The 17,330-nt window shown below is 47.3% G+C and overlaps 1 protein-coding gene across 1 annotated transcript in view; it reads right to left on the minus strand.

The window, feature by feature from the left end:
• The window catches only part of MCC (MCC regulator of WNT signaling pathway), a 305,622-nt gene that overhangs the window by 84,242 nt on the left and 204,050 nt on the right, over positions 1 to 17,330 (minus strand). The window contains exon 4 of the mRNA XM_068964248.1: positions 8,796 to 8,938. Within this exon, the coding sequence (XP_068820349.1) occupies positions 8,796 to 8,938 (143 nt within the window). The remainder of the gene's footprint in view (positions 1 to 8,795; positions 8,939 to 17,330) is intronic.

Below are 17,330 nucleotides of genomic sequence, written 5' to 3' on the forward strand. Positions count from 1 at the left end.
AAGTGGTCATGATGGATGTGAGAGTTGGACTGTGAAGAAAGCTGAGTGCCAAAGAATTGATGCTTTTGAACTGTGGTGCTGGAGAAGACTCTTGAGAGTCCCTTGGACTGCAAGGAGATCCAACCAGTACATTCTAAAGGAGATCAGACCTGGGTGTTCTTTGGAAGGACTGACGCTAAAGCTGAAACTCCAGTACTTTGGCCACCTCATGCGAAGAGCTGACTCATTGGAAAAGACTGATGCTGGGAGGGATTGAGGGCAGGAGGAAAAGGGGACAACAGAGGATGAGATGGCTGAATGGCATCACGGACTTGATGGATTTGAGTTTGAGTGAACTCCGGGAGTTGGTGATGGACAGGGAGGCCTGGCGTGCTGCAGTTCATGGGGTAGCAAAGAGTTGGACACGACTGAGCGACTGAACTGAACTGAACTGAACTGAACTGAACCAAGAGTAAGAAAATACCCAGTACTGCAAAGGTGAGGAGGCTTAGCGGCAGAAAGGGGATGCGATTTGGCATTCTCCATGTACAGCCTTCAAGATGGCTCTGCACCTGTGCCTCTGAGAGGTTACCCTGAAGACACAGTTAGAAGTGTACTTAGAGGACAAACCCCAGCCCCTCACTGCACCCCAAGGCCCCCCAGTTGCCTGCCCAGCTCATGGACCCCATCTCTGAGCATTTTCCCCAAAGCTCACTACCCTTCAGGCCAAGCGGGCCTTTCCCCCAGGCTGGATAGTCCATCTCAGCTCAAGAGGCAGGCGGGCTCCAGCCCCGGGAGTGAACAGGGCCGGCACACAGGGGGTCATCCTAGGCCTCACGGCTCTGCCTGCTGCAGGGCACTTCCAAAGCAGCAGGAGAAAGCGGAAGATGTGCATAGAACCTCTCCTCCCAAAACCAAGGTCAACAGCAAGCGCTGGGCCTGCATCAAGACTAGTGAGTGCCTGTACTTTATTCCCCTAACAGATAAAATAGGCTTTCCGAGGCTGCTCTGGGAAGCTAACAGTCCTGTGTGACCTTTTTTTTTTTTTAAAGTTTATCTGGAAAATAACTGCTTTACAATGTTGTGTTGGTTTCTGTCACATAACAACGTGAATCAGATGTAAGTATATATATGTCCCCTCTCCCGCCCGCCCCCAGAATCCCACTCTTCTAGGCCGTCAGAGTACCGGGCTGAGCTCCTGGAGTTCTATAGCTGGCTCCCACTAGTTATCTATTTTACACATGGCAAGGCATACGTTTCAATGCTACTCTCTCAATTCGCCCACCCTCTCATTTGCCCTCTACGTGCACACGTCTGTTCTCTACGTCTGTGATGCTGGGGAGTTTTTGGTGTTTTACGCCCCCTAGGTAAGAACTAGATTTATCATGAGAGATACACATTCCACAGACGGAGAGCAGTCCATCTCAAAAGGTGAGAGGTCTAGGTTGCTGGTTTTAAGGGAAAATATGAGTTCCAACTGAAAGAACAATCCAACCCAAGGAGATACAGTCTGTTTAGAAAATAAAGGCTGCTTATCTTAGAAGGGGGTTCCCTTGTGGCTCAGTTGGTAAAGAATCTGCCTGCAATGTGGGAGACCTGGGTTTGATCCGTGGGTTGGGAAGATCCCCTAGAGAAGGGAAAGGCTACCCGTTCCAGTATTCTGGCCTGGAGAATTCCATGGACTGTATAGCCCATGGGGTCACAAAGAGTTGGACACGACCGAGCGACTTGCACTTCATTACCTTAGAGGAGGAGTTCCTGAAACTAAGTCAAGGGAGCTCATTCTGAACAAACATGATCCATGGCTTTCCATATCCGTCTTATATCTCAAGTCTCCTCTGTGGGCTGCAAAACCACTGAACAGTAGTTTGAGGGAAATAGTCCAAAGTGAGACAAGATGACGTGGGACAATAATCTTGTCTGCTCTCAAGCTTGGTTCCTCTCTAAGGAAAGTTACGGAATGATTTTAGGTGGCCTCCTCGGCCACATGGTCACATTCGCAGACAGGCCTTGTCTGACCAGGCTCATATACTCGCAAGGAAGGATAGAGCCACCTCAGCCTTCTGTGAGTCACTGTTTGAAACTTCGAAGCCTGCCCTGGGCTTGGTTTTCAGGGATTTTCATGAACTTCTTGGGAAAGATTAAGTTGCCCAATTAAAGGAGACCAAAAAAAAAAAAAAAGGTAGCACAGGGCTGGTCCTGTTTCACTGCCAAGTCAGGGTGCTAGTTTCTGTCCTGTCTAACATTGCCAACCTATGGACTGGTTTCGCAAAGTTTCAGAATCAGGTTACCAAGAATCTGATTCTCCTTTAAACATGCTCTGCCAGAGGACAACTGCCTCCTTAGTGCCTCATTTCTAACAGAAATTGAATTTTCTCTGGACAGGCTGCCCTGCCTTTGTAAATACTTCTCTCCTTCTCTGCAGAAATCATTTTTGGAGAAGGCAGGACTGTCTTTCCTTCCCTGCCCCAAATCCCCTTTCTCCCCACTGGGAGGGGCTGCTCAACACTTTGGAACATTTCTCCTGAGCCATTAAGCCTCATGGTCCATTAAGCCAGGAAAATCTGGCTTTAACATTAAACGTATTTCATAGTCACAGCTGTGCCAAACAGCCAGGTTTCATGTGTAAATTCTTCCTTGGTTGTCTTCCAAAAACTATGCATAAGGAGGAAATCTCTGTCTAAATGATCACACCAGCAAGCACGGGGGCATATGCTTTCTTCCCTCCCTAAAGGATGATAATTCAGCACTGCTAAATTCCACAAAAATAAGACTCTCTCACCAAAAACCAGAAGAAATTTCAAAATACAGGAGCAGAACCTATCACAGCCTGTGCAAAGGTCCATGGGGTCAGGGATTTTGTTTTACAGACAATTGCTCCAGACCAGCTTTGGTGTTCCATGAACAGAGGTGGGAAGACAGCCTGCAGGAGGGGATGCACCCCCACCCCCACCCCCCACCCACAAGCTAGCATGACCAGTGCCATCTCACACATCTGTGCTCGGCTCTGCTGCAGCACCCAGCATGGGTTGGTCTAAGGGTGTGGGAGCTAAGTTGGAGATCTGCAGTGTCTCAATGAACAGCAGACACTTTGCTAGTAAGCCAGGAGCCCTGATCCGACAGTGGCTCCCTAAATTCTGCCGCCAGCTCTAGAGACCTCACAGGATGGTGGTAAGCAGAGCACACCAGCCAAAGGCATGTTTTCCTGTGAAAGGAGACCCACCTATAGATAGATGGGTGTCAGGAACAAAAACAAGTGCTTAGCTGTGCAGCCTGGACAAGTGACTTGCCCTCTCTGAACTCCTGTTATCTCAGTTTCACAGGTGAAGAGCTCTACAGTGCCTCCTTTAAGACTGAGGACCGAACTTGAGGATGCCTGTTAATGCTCAACACAAAGTAAGTGAAGAAACCACGTCAGCCATGATCTGCAGCCTCCCTTTCAACGAGAACTCTTTGCCAAGGTGAGGAAACGGAAATCCCAAGCCATAACTCCTACTTTATCTTTGTCTACTTAATTATCTTTATTTTACAAATGATTTCGTGTCTAGGTTTGAACAGAGGTAATGCAGTTTACTTGAAGATGCAACGTGACACCATCGGGACCTTTCTCCTGTATAGGACTGCTTCGGTAGGTCAAAGCACCTTCTGCATTGCGGGTTTCCTTGTCCAGGCTCTGAGGACCATGTCCTGGAGCCAGCTTATCGAACTGGGTTTGAACACAAAAGACAAGTGATTTCTGATGAAGGGACTACTCCTATTATCTTAAATGGAAATAGGAGAATATACTGCAGCCAACTCTGTATATAAAATCCAGCTCAAAATTAGCCAAGCTGGGTGGCTAATGGAGGTTTGCAAATTCAGCAGTCATAATGAAATGGATGTGTTTTAATGATTTCCTATAAAGGTGTTTATAAATGGAAGCTTTTTTCCCTGCTGAAGCAATTGAATTGGAAAATGGCACGGGAGTAAGAAGAGGCAGCCACCCAGTTCTGATGGACGTGCAGGGGCTGTGCTCTGCTGGGCTTTCGTGAGCTGCTCCTCCTGCTGTCCCCAGGCCTGCCCTCCGCGGGGTCCTGGTGGGGGCGGCCGTGCCCACCGCACTCTCCTCCTGCCCTCTCTGTGCCTGCTTGTTCCCACTTATCCCTCAGCTGTCAGCCTAGGTGTGACTTCTGGCACATTCTGGCGCTCCCACCAGAGGCTGTGGCCCCCGCCCATCTTCCAGTGTGCTCCACCGGCAGGTACTCCGTGTTCCCTTTGCATCCTGCAAACGACCGCAAGCTCCAAGTCGCTCCCTGTCACTCACCTCTCTGGAAGCCTCCTGTGATTGGGCACCGCTATGTCGAAGAGTCAAAGTCCCTGCCCACGTGGAGCTGGCATTCCAGCACAAGGACTGACTGGTTATACACATAACAAAGTAAAGACACATGGGAGGTGGCGTCACGGAGGGCTAAGTGCAATGAAGAGGGATGAGGTGGGGGAGATGGGAGGGACACACGGGAGGTGGCGTCATGGAGGGCTAAGTGTGATGAAGAGGGATGAGGTGGGGGAGATGGGAGGGATGAGGTGGGGGAGATGGGAGGGATGAGGTGGGGGAGATGGGAGGGGATGAGGTGGGGGAGATGGGAGGGACACACGGGAGGTGGCGTCACGGAGGGCTAAGTGCAATGAAGAGGGATGAGGTGGGGGAGATGGGAGGGACACACGGGAGGTGGCGTCATGGAGGGCTAAGTGTGATGAAGAGGGATGAGGTGGGGGAGATGGGAGGGACACATGGGAGGTGGCATCATGGAGGGCTAAGTGCGATGAAGCGGGATGAAGTGGGGTGAGAAGGGAGGGACATGCATGCGGAGCGGAGGCCAAGCAGCGTGCACGTGAGGGACAGTCCAGGACCCCACGAGGCGCCAGGGGAGGCTGTGACGAGGGGAGAGCAGACTGACTGTGAGAGAAAGGACGAGTGGGCATCAGTGGATGCAGGGACCCGGAGTTCAGAGACGCTGGTCAGGTCTGAGGGATGGCAGGGAAGGCCAGTGTGGCCAGAGCAGGAAGGAAGCAGGAAGAGTCGGGAAGGGCAAGGCTTGAGGTGGGGGCTCTCCAGGCTCCACGGGCCTGCAGGTCAGAGTTGGAAGTGGGGATGTCACTCTGGGGATGAAGGGTGTGAGCCTGCGAGCGCAGCAGTCTGAGGGCAGGTTCTGGGTCTCACATACCCATCCCTAGCACGCATTCAGCGAGCGGCTACGTGAATGACTGATGGCTCCTGCTGCGGGCCGAGAACACACACAGGCCCCAGACAGACAAGGGTCCCTTCCCTGCAGGAGCCCAAGCTTGTTGGGAATGAAACTACGACCAGTTGTAACGAACATGCATTTTTACTGAGGGAATGGGCGAAAATACGTGATTTGGGAAAACAAAGCCTGCTCCCGGTGCAGACGGGTGGACACTGGCTCCCGAGCGGGCACCTGGATACAGGGGATTCCCCCAACGGAAGCCCTGGGATGCCCGTGGTGAAGATGTACCCCACTACCCTCCCCATCCACTGGAGGGGGTTTGCGCTCCAACTCCCCAAGTTTCTTTGACTAAGAAATTTTGTTGGAGTGTGGGTCACTTTGCTTAATTTCATGAAAAATAGTTTCAGAGAACTGAATGGAGGGGTGGGTGTAGGAAGGCGTCTGGGCAGTGACAGAAACTTCTCGGCTGCCTGCATGTGTCTGACCGCCTGAGGCTGGAAACCTGAGCCCAGAAGGTCGAGGCCACCAGGGTAAGATTATGACGCTGGTGTAACGGAGCCTGGAGGACGTGGGCTGGTTGCCAGGGTATGTGTGTGCTATGACGGCAGGCCCGCAGTCTGGGTTCAGTATAAGGGAAGCAGCTTTAGCCTGAAGCCAAGGCCCCAGGCCCGCAAGGCAAGCCCTTTCCTCACCCCATTTCCATCTGGCTAAAGCTGGTATCAGTACCCAGTACTCAGGGACATCGATCTACCTAAACCCATCTTATGTGGCCTTAGCAGCCTTCCATGCTGGGGGCCCTCCTTCCTTATGAGAGCCTTCTCCCCCACTGCCTGTGGGCACAGCTCTCCACATTTCCTTCTTACGGCTCCGGCTGACTGCCTGGTTGATGGACTGGTTGCCTGCACCACCCCTTCATTCAAACACATATCTCTGAGCCCACACTGCACTCTGTGCCAGGCCCTGTGCTGGGCTCCGGAGAGCCATGAGTAGAGAAAATAAACAAGCTTTTGCTCAGTGCGGTTTAGTGGGAGCGTCAGTCAAGCAAAGAAGTACAAACACACCATTTAAACTTTCTGTGTGATGTAAGGAGGAGACCAGCGAGGTGGTGAGAGGCGGCGCCGGACGTGCACAGACGGGTGCTCGCGAGGTGCTTTGGGAAGGCGCGTTTGAGCCGAGACCGAGACGCCGAGAGGGTCATCCCTGCCGCAAGGTGCTCCTGCGTCTTTTCCTCGGCCGGTGGCCCCCTACACCTGGCCTCTAGTTCTCTACACGTCATGCCCTCCACATCGACTTCCACTGCTTCCGTAACTATCTGCAAACAGCCTGACGTCTCCCGACTGCTCTCCTCAGCCAGACCTGTTTATGTGCCCACGGCCTTCCCAACATCTCCAGCCAGATAGCTCCAGACACCTGAAACTTCTGCCCAAACAAAACACACACCTCCTCTCCACCCCACCCATGCCCCTCCCCAACAAAACTAAATTCAGACCAAAACCACTGAGTCCTTTTTCCTTTGCTCCCATATAGCTGACTGGCCCTGTCACCCATCCACTGGGCAAACCAGACACTTACGGGACACCCACGCATGCCTCCTTCCTTCTTCACCCTGTGATGGATTCCTTGGAAGATCTTGTCAATTTTCTGTACTCATCTGCTTTTCCACGTCTCAACGGCCACCACCTTTAATTCTGGCAACAGTTTTGCCCACCTTGACTTCGGCAATGGTTTCCAGGCTGGCCTTCCCCATTCACTCTGGATCCACTGATTCTTTCTCTTCACTACAGACTGATTGATTCAGAATACCATCTGATCATCTCATCCCTCCCATCCACAGCTGTTAAAATCATTCAGCGGTTTCTCCTGGATCTCTGAATAATGGTCAGACTCCCTAGCGTGGTCTATGAGATCTTGCGCCGTCTGGCTCCGGCCTGCCTCTCCCAGCCTCTGTCTCACACCTCTGCACCCTTCATAAAAGAGGGTCTCATTCATCGCCTTGACTACATCATCCCCTCTCTCCTGCATGCCACTTCCTCTCTCATGCACTCAATTCCTACTCACCCTCCACATCTCAGCTCACATGTCACTTCTGAGAGGAAGCTTTCCTGGAAATCTTAAACTGAATTCCTTTGACACACTGCCATGGTGCTTGATGTTATAGCATGTATATAGGTTTATGCAGGTTGTTGTGAAAGTCACTCAGTTGTGTCCGACTCTGAGAATCCATGAACTGTAGTCCATGAATTCTCTAGGCCAGAATACTGGAGTGGGTAGCCTTTCCCTTCTCCAGGGGATCTTCCCAACCCAGGGACTGAACCCAGGAATCCCACATTGCAGGTGGATTCTATAGCAGCTGAGCCACCAGAGAAGCCCAAGAATACTGGAGTGGATAGCCTATCCCTTTTCCAGAGGATCTTCCTGACCCAGGAATCAAACCAGGGTCTCCTGCATTGCAGGTGGGTTCTTTATCAGCTGAGCTACCGGGGAAGCCCTGGTTATATTATAAGTCTATATAGGGAAGCCCTGGTTATTATATAGGTTTCTAATTAAGCATAAATGTTTAGTATTTATTAAAGTCACTCTCTCCCCCATGGAAACTTAAGTTCTAATGTAAACTGCACTGTACTCACTCTTCCTTCTCCTTGCTCCTTTCCCATCACCCCCTTATATGTGAACATTTCCTAAGATATAGTGCGTCTCCCCATTTGGACTTCACATCCTTTCAACCATAGGGAGCTCTTTACCTCATAACTTCAAAGCCTTTATCCACAACCCCAATCTCTCCAGAGATCTAGTTGAGCATCTTCAAGCTGGCCAGAGGGTTTACGACACTTCAACTGCAACCCATAGTTAGAACACTTCCCTTGGCAACTTACGACATATCCATATCCAACAGGTACATGTCTTGAAAAAACAATACTATCATTCTGTTTTTTTTCCCCTATGTGATTTCATTTTTAAAACATTTTGATTTTTCACGTAATTTCAAGACCTACTTGGAAAGGTCATAACCTGTAGTTTAAAATACACCATACCAACGTGCTGTTACCAGCTATTTTCATACAGACATTTCTTCACAACCTCAAACGAAATATATTTATTTCCCAAATCGTTTCTCAACCAAACTGCCTTAGTAAGGAATACAATCATTCTGAGTCACTCAGGATGAATGTTTTAAAGAGTCATTTTGGATCCTGCTTACGCAAGAGTTGCTGAACCTATTGCCTCCTCCCCTGGAGTGAGTCGCTCCTCAGCCCATCCTTTCCATTCTTGCCATCACAGCTCAGTTTCACTGAACTTGGAACAGTGCAATCACCTTTTTACCTGGTTCCCTACTTCCTGACTTTTCACGTAGAAGGTGACACGTTTGAATCACAAACATCAAGGCAGAAAGGGAATTCAGCTCTTTGGCTCCACTGTGACCAACAAAGGAGTATGTAGAGAACTGAAATGAATGAGCCTTCACTTGCCTTCATCTACTCAACAAGCTGCTTGACTCACTAAATCTCAATCCAGGCTGTCTCGTGCTTCTAAAGTTTTGATTACAATCCAGAAACCGAGCCCTGGCGCTGCGGCCACGGCAGGCAGACTTACCCATGTCTGCAGTGACCACGGTGGACTGGTTTTCAGGGACAGACACAGAGGTCTGGTCCTGATCCACGCTGCGAGAGTCCTCATTGGCCTCGTGCTGACTCTGGCTGAGCTCGGATCGCAATTCTGAGTACTCATCTTCCTCCCTGAGAACGAAAGGGAAGTCAGACTCCACTGACAGATACACAAGACACATCCCCAGAGAGTGTCTTTTAATAACAAGATAAAGACACTCAGAACACAAACAGATAGCTCTCCTCTCGAGGCCACATGGACCAGGATTCCTTTCAGGCTAACTAGATGGGTGGTGTTTGACACTGAAAGTTTCCACATCCAGACCCATGCACCTGACAAGACTCATCTATCAGCCTACCAGAAAACTCCCCACTTCAAATATTTCCTAAAGAAAGTAGGCTTCTTCACCCCCTGAAATTCTAAGGCAAAGAAGAACTGAGATTCCTAGCACTGAGGCTACAGTGAGCAGGACCATCAAGGGCCTAAGAATAGGAGTGACTCAGAGCATCGCCACCAGAGTCCCATGCTGTGCTTCCTTCTGGGAAGAGAACAGAAGGACTGCTGAGGTTACAGAGACTGGAAAACCAGCATCCTGTCTGTGCAGATCGAAACCAGTGCTCTGAGAGGTCAGCATGTCTGAGAAAGACCACACTTAGTTTCTCTAAAGGAAGTAAGTGGAGTTAGGGGACAGGATAGGAGAATGGAGTGAGGGGGAAAATCAGTGAGTGAGTGAGCAGCTCTCAATGATCTGTTTCCTTCAATCTGCCTTTGCTGGTAGGAAGATGACTTTGAAATTCATCCGTGTTTCATCTGCACAAACACACCCACTCCCTTCTCAGTCCCTCATGGATCCCTTGTAAACTCTGGGCTCTGAATTAGTCATGGGCAAGCTAAGAAAAGTTACAATTGCAGGATGTATTTCAAAGGACACACAGACCTCCTTCCCATACCACCGCCATCACTACACACACACTGGATACAGACATGGAGAGAGCAAAAATTAATCTTCTTTGATGCATTTATTTTGCAAGTGAGCCAGAAAAGAAAATTGTCAGGGGGTTTAATTATGAGTTTGGAAAGTCGGAAGGTGTCTACTCAGCCCTAGGGGGAGGGTGTCTATGAAGAAAGATAGGAAGAATTTCTCTTAACCTGGCATTCACATTAAGTTGCTGACAACCGGAGGGTAAGGGCAGAAAGTCCACAGTTTTGGGTGGACCAAGATGGTGAGTGGTGATCAGTGAGACTTGGGGAAGAGGCAAATGCCATCTGAAGCTCAGGAGACACATCTATACTAGAGAAATGGGAAGAACTCTCCAGAGTTCTTGGTTTTCTCAAGAAATGAACACCCATCCTCTCAGGGAAAGAATTCAGCTGAGTCCTTGCTTTATAAAGTATTTCTGATAAAAGCCACACAGAAATCTAGGAAGACTTTAAACAGATATAAAACCACCAGAAATGCAGAATGTGAATTAGAATGGGAGTGGTTATGAGAAAAAAATATAGGTTAATGTTATATGAATAAGTTAATTATTAGATATCTGCACAGCCAACAGTAACTAGGTTTAGGAAAGAAAAACAATTAGAAAGTACTCATAAGAGTCACTACCTTTTTGGTCTAGAGGGTAATTGTGCTCTGATCCAGCAGCTTCCTTTCAATCAGCAGTTGAAATCCTGATTTTAGTTAATGGGAGATTTTGGGTATAATGAATAAATTACCTTTGTTGCATGGCCAATGTAATCAGCTTCAGCTTGGCTGAGACTGTTTTTCAGCCAAAAAAGCTGCTGCTGTATTTCTGGCGCAAATGGTATTTGCAAAATCTATTATAGCCACCTTCAACTGTCTTGGCTTGGCAGGTCCCAAACATCTAGTGCCTGCCAAATCTCCTGCTTTGTAAAAAGTTACTTTATTAGGATGGGTTTTATAAAGAAGTGAAAACGGAAGGGGTGGGAGAAGGAAGCATTCAGTACGGAAGGGAACATTCCTTACTAAGGTGAGACCACAGACTGAAGAATGATACCACCCGAGAAATGTCACCTTCAGGCGGAAGACTTTCAATGTCATGAATACAAGTCAAGAGTGCTCTTTCAAGGTATTTGAGCATCAAGACAAGGATAGGAAAGCAAAAACCAAGTGGATGCTGCTCTTTTGGGAGTCAAATTTTATGTTACAACTGGGCTTCCCATGTGGCTCTAGTGGTAAGCACCCGCCTGCCAATGCAGAAACGTAAGAGACGCAGGTCTGATCCCTGGGTCAGGGAGAGATAGCATAGAGAAGCCCATAGCAACCCACTCCAGTATTCTTGCCTAGAGAATCCCATGGACAGAGGAGCCTGGCGGTGAAAGTGACATAGCACACGCACACATGTTCACAACTAATTCGACCCTATGAAGGATGCTCTGGGTGGACTGCAGCTCCGGGGCTGCAGGTGGGCAGTGATCAGGGAGGACTTCCAGGATGGAGCAGTGCTACAGAAGAGTCTGAAGGCGAGCCATTTTAGATAGGTCAAGAGGGTGCATGGGCACATGCAGAGCCTCAGGGGAGCCCGTGGATGTGAACTTGGGCGTGTAGAGCTTGGGACAGAGGGGACGGATAGCTGAAACCAAATCGGTGCAGGATGGAACCATGAAGCTGGGGGAACACTCAGGCCACTTGCTGAGTGGGTGATATTGGCCAGAAGCAAAACTTATTGTATTGAAGAAGGCAAACAATCAGGGTCAAATGGTGGAAATAAATGTAAAATAATGTGTGAAGTCAAGGAATTCAGGGGAAGGACTAAGTGTTGTGAGATCTTTTATGGAAACAGATCAAACAGGCAGCAGGGAAGTACAGATGGTCTGTGTTCTCGACCCTACAGAGAGGGGCTGAGGTGAGCACACATCACCCCTGGTTAAGGATCCCACTTAGCGTATCATAAGGAAGGTTTCAGTACAACCCTACATGAGCAAACAGAGGAAACAGTACAGGTAGAAAGCAACCTTGTGTGCAGTCTTGTGCCCCCAAAATGAAGCACTGAAAGGTTAAACTGGACCAAAATATGAGAAAGTTTGTATAGCCCTATTTCTCTTGCTGACTTCGGTAAAAAACCATGGAGTTGTCTATCTTAGCCCTTTCAACATGCTTACTGGCAGGAACTGGGAAATGACAAAAACCAGTGCACTCCAAGCACTCTGTAAGCTGCTGGACAATTTGGGACTTCGGCATATGGAGGAGAAGGATGCTGGGGGCTCTCTCTATTGTTTTAGTCAGAAGCATTGGGCCATCCAGGGCAATGGGAACAAAAAGTTAACAAAAAAAACAAAACCCAACAAAAACCCTGCAGGTCCATGGCAGTTTTAAAAGACAAGAATTTGAGGAGTTTTTTCAAGGTTCCTCTGAGCAGCAGGCCATCACCTAACTGGTCAAGGTGTGAAGGACACACAGCATCAGCATCTCAAAGTGACTTCATTGTTTCCTTCCTTTCATGGTGTATACACTAACTCTTGGTAAGTGATTTCTCTTATTTCTTTGGGGAAAAAGATGCCTGATCTGAAGAACACTAACTGCTAATGCTGAAGATAACAAGAAAGAAAATATGAAAAGGTCCAAGAAGTAGTCAAATTAAGTTAAAAAAAAACCAGAAGCTTTGATAAACTGATAAATGTTGCTAATTGTATGCTATTGTGGTAGTTTCTTAACTGCTGTTGTTCAGTCACTTGGTGGTGTCTGACTCTTTGCAACCCCATGGACTGCAGCACGCCAGGCTTCCCTGTTCTCCACTATCTCCCAGAGTTTACTCAAGCTCATGTCCATTGAGTCGGTGATGCCATCCAACCATCTCATCCTCTGTTGCCCCCTTCTCCTCCTGCCCTCAATTTTCCCCAGTATAAGGGTCTTTTCCAATGAGTTGGCTCTTTGCATCAGGTGGCCAAAGTATTGTAGATTCAGCATCAGTTCTTCTGATAAATATTCAGAATGTGGTCCACTGGAGAAGGGAATGGCAAGCCACTTCAGTATTCTTGCCTTGAGAACCCCATGAACAGTATGAAAAGGCAAAATGATAGGATACCAAAAGAGGAACTCCCCAGGTCATTAGGTGCCCAATATGCTACTGGATATCAATGGAGAAATAACTCCAGAAAGAATGAAGGGATAGAGCCAAAGCAAAAACAATACCCAGTTGTGGATGTGATTAGTGATAGAAGCAAGATCTGATGCTGTAAAGAGCAATATTGCATAGGAACCTGGAATGTCAGGTCCATGAATCAAGGCAAATTGGAAGTGGTCAAACAAGAGATGGCAAGGGTGAATGTCGACATTCTAGGAATCAGCGAACTAAAATGGACTGGAATGGGTAAATTTAACTCAGATGACCATTATACCTACTACTGCGGGCAGGAATCCCTCAGAAGAAATGGAGTAGCCATCATGGTCAACAAAAGAGTCTGAAATGCAGTACTTGGATGCAGACTCAAAAACGACAGAATGATCTCTGTTTGTCTCCAAGGCAACCATTCAATACCACAGTTATCCAAGTCTATGCCCCAACCAGTAACGTTAAAGAAGCTGAAGTTGAATGGTTCTATGAAGACGTACAAGACCTTTTAGAACTAACACCCAAAAAAGATGTCCTTTTCATTATAGGGGACTGGAATGCAAAAGTAGGAAGTCAAGAAACACCTGAGGTAACAGGCAACTTTGGCCTTGGAATGCAGAATGAAGCAGGGCAGAGACTAATAGAGTTTTGCCAAGAAAATGCACTGGTCATAGCAAACACCCTCTTCCAATAACACAAGAGAAGACTCTACACATGGATATCACCAGATGGTCAACACCGAAATCAGATTGATTATATTCTTGCAGCCAAAGATGGAGAAGCTCTATACAGTCGACAAAACAAGACCAGGAGCTGACTGTGGCTCAGATCATGAACTCCTTATTACCAAATTCAGACTCAAATTGAAGAAAGTAGGGAAAAACCACTAGACCATTCAGGTATGACCTAAATCAAATCCCTTAGGATTATACAGTGAAAGTGAGAAATAGATTTAAGGGCCTAGATCTGATAGATAGAGTGCCTGATGAACAATGGAATGAGGTTTGTGACATTGTATAGGAGACAGGGATCAAGACCATCCCCATGGAAAAGAAATGCAAAAAAGCAAAATGGCTGTCTGGGGAGGCCTTACAAATAGCTGTGAAAAGAAGGGGGGTGAAAAGCAAAGGAGAAAAGGAAAGATAAAGCATCTGAATGCAGCATTCCAAAGAATAGCAAGAAGAGATAAGAAAGCCTTCTTCACCGATCAATGCAAAGAAATAGAGGAAAACAACAGAATGGGAAAGACTAGAGATCTCTTTAAGAAAATGAGAGATACCAAGGGAACATTTCATGCAAAGATGGGCTCGATAAAGGACAGAAATGGTCTGGACCTAACAGAAGCAGAAGATATTAAGAAGAGGTGGCAAGAATACATGGAAGAACTGTACAAAAAAGATCTTCACGACCCAGATAATCATGATGATGTGATCACTCATCTAGAGCCAGACATCCTGGAATGTGAAGTCAAGTGGGCCTTAGAAAGCAACACTACGAACAAAGCTAGTGGAGGTGATGGAATTCCAGTTGAGCTATTTCAAATCCTGAAAGATGATGCTGTGAAAGTGTTGCACTCAATATGCCAGCACATTTGGAAAACTCAGCAGTGGCCACAGGACTGGAAAATGTCAGTTTTCATTCCAATTCCAAAGAAAGGCAGTGCCAAAGAATGCTCAAACTACCGCACAATTGCACTCATCTCACATGCTAGTAAAGTAATGCTCAAAATTCTCCAAGCCAGGCTTCAGCAATACGTGAACCGTGAACTTCCTGATGTTCAAGCTGGTTTTAGAAAAGGCAGAGGAACTAGAGATCAAATTGCCAATATCCGCTGGATCATGGAAAAAGCAAGAGAGTTCCAGAAAAACATCTATTTCTGCTTTATTGACTATGCCAAAGCCTTTGACTGTGTGGATCACAATAAACTGTGGAAAATTCTGAAAGAGATGGGAATAACAGACCACCTGACCTGCCTCTTGAGAAATCTGTATGTAGGTCAAGAAGCAACAGTTAGAACTGGATATGGAACAACAGACTGGTTCCAAATAGGAAAAGGAGTACGTCAAGGCTGTATATTGTCACCCTGCTTATTTAACTTCTATGCAGAGTACATCATGAGAAACGCTGGACTGGAAGAAACAGAAGCTGGAATCAAGATTGCCGGGAGAAATATCAATAACCTCAGTTGTGCAGATGACACCACCCTTATGGCAGAAAGTGAAGAGGAACTAAAAAGCCTCATGATGAAAGTGAAAGAGGAAAGCGAAAAAGTTGGCTTAAAGCTCAACATTCAGAAAACGAAGATCATGGCATCCGATCCCATCACTTCATGGGAAATAGATGGGAAAACAGTGGAAACAGTGTCAGACTTTATTTTTTGGGGCTCCAAAATCACTGCAGATGGTGACTGCAGCCATGAAATTAAAAGACGCTTACTCCTTGGAAGAAAAGTTATGACCAACCTAGATAGCATATTCAAAAGCAGAGATATTACTTTGCCGACTAAGGTCCGTCTAGTCAAGGCTATGGTTTTTCCTATGGTCATGTATGGATGTGAGAGTTGGACTGTGAAGAAGGCTGAGCGTGGAAGAATTGATGCTTTTGAACTGTGGTGTTGGAGAAGACTCCTGAGAGTCCCTTGGACTGTAAGGAGATCCAACCAGTCCATTCTGCTGGAGATCAGCCCTGGGATTTCTTTGGAAGGAATGATGCTAAAGCTGAAGCTCCAGTACTTTGGTAACCTCATGTGAAGAGTTGAGTCATTGGAAAAGACTGTGATGCTGGGAGGGATTGGGGGCAGGAGGAGAAGGGGACGACAGAGGATGAGATGGCTGGATGGCATCACTGACTCGATGGACGTGAGTTTAAGTGAACTCCGGGGGATGGTGATGGACAGGGAAGCCTGGCATGCTGCGATTCATAGGGTCGCAAAGAGTCGGACACGACTGAGCAACTGAACTGAACTGAACTGATTTCCTTTAGGATTGACTGGCTTGATCTCCTTGTTGTCCAAGTGCCTCTCAAAAGTTTTCTCCAACACCACAAATTGAAAGCATCAAATCTTTGGCTCTCAGGTTTCTTTAAGGTCCAACTCTCACATCCACACATGACAACTGTAAAACAATAGCTTGGATGGCAAAGTGCTGTCTCTGCTTTTCCATAATTATGGAATTAGAAAGTTACCAGGTGTTTTTTTTTTTTTTTTTTGGCCCATAGAGGGTCATCTCAGGATTCTAATGGTACGTTATTTCATTCACTTAGAGGCATTTGTGAAGTGATTCCAAGTCACTCAGTTTAGAGTTGCAGTGATTAATGCTTGCTACTCTCAGAGGTTAAAGCGTTTGCCTCCAATGTGGAAGACCCGGGTTCAATCCCTGGGTGGGAAGATCCCCTGGAGAAGGAAATGGCAACCCACTCCAGTATTCTTGCCTGGAGAACCCCATGGACGGAGAAGTCCACGAGGTTGCAAAGAGTCGGACACGACTGAGTGACTTCACCTTACCTTCACCAGCTCAATAACAGCAGCAGCAGCAACAACAAAACACTCCTAAGGAGGCAGGCATTAGGCTATATACACACCTGCTTAACAAGCAGAGGCAGAAAAGTCACAGAGTGGCAGACTGGCAGGGATCCTGGTGATCACTTAAGCCGGGATCAATACCTTTGTTTTACAAATAAGACCACGGACACTCCTAGAGGCTAAGCGACTTACCTAAGATTATCCAACCAGTTAGCAACACAGCCTAATTCCTAAATTTACTACAGAACAATAATATGATGGCCTAAGGAAAAGATTTTTTAAAAAATTCTTTCTCATTATTAGCTAGGGGTGAAATGATCTAATTGGAAAAAGTCAGTGAAAGTTTAACTCTTGCCATGCTTTCCAGACCTCAAGCTAAAGTCCTGTGGAATCAGCAGCATCTGATAAAAATCTTACTTCAGAAGCAATCCCTGCTGCTGCTAAGTCGCGTCAGTCGTGTCCAACTCTGTGCGACCCCATAGATGGCAGCCTACCAGGCTCCCCCGTCCCTGGGATTCTCCAGGAAAGAACACTGGAGTGGGTTGCCATTTCCTTCTCCAATGCATGAAAGTGAAAAGTGAAAGTGAAGTCGCTCAGTCATGTCCGACTCTTCGCAACTGCATGGACTGCAGCCTACCAGGCTCCTCCATCCATGGGATTTTCCAGGCAAGAGTACTGGAGTGGGGTGCCATTGCCTTCTCCTATACCTATCTTATTTTGGGGTGCACGTTCATGCCTTGTCACTGGATTGGAGTAACTGGTGAACAAGACCCAGACGGACATGCCTTGGAAGCTGTCAGTCAACTGTGGCCAGCCCACTCAGCCTGCCTGACTTTGTGGTTTTTCTTTTGGAACACACTTGGTCTCTGCATTTAAAGGCAGAATTGCCCCCAAACAGCTATCATTTCTTTAAAGAACAAAGATGTTTTA

This window comes from Capricornis sumatraensis, chromosome 2 (assembly GCF_032405125.1).
Source record: "Capricornis sumatraensis isolate serow.1 chromosome 2, serow.2, whole genome shotgun sequence".
In the NCBI taxonomy this organism is placed as follows: Eukaryota; Metazoa; Chordata; class Mammalia; order Artiodactyla; family Bovidae; genus Capricornis; species Capricornis sumatraensis.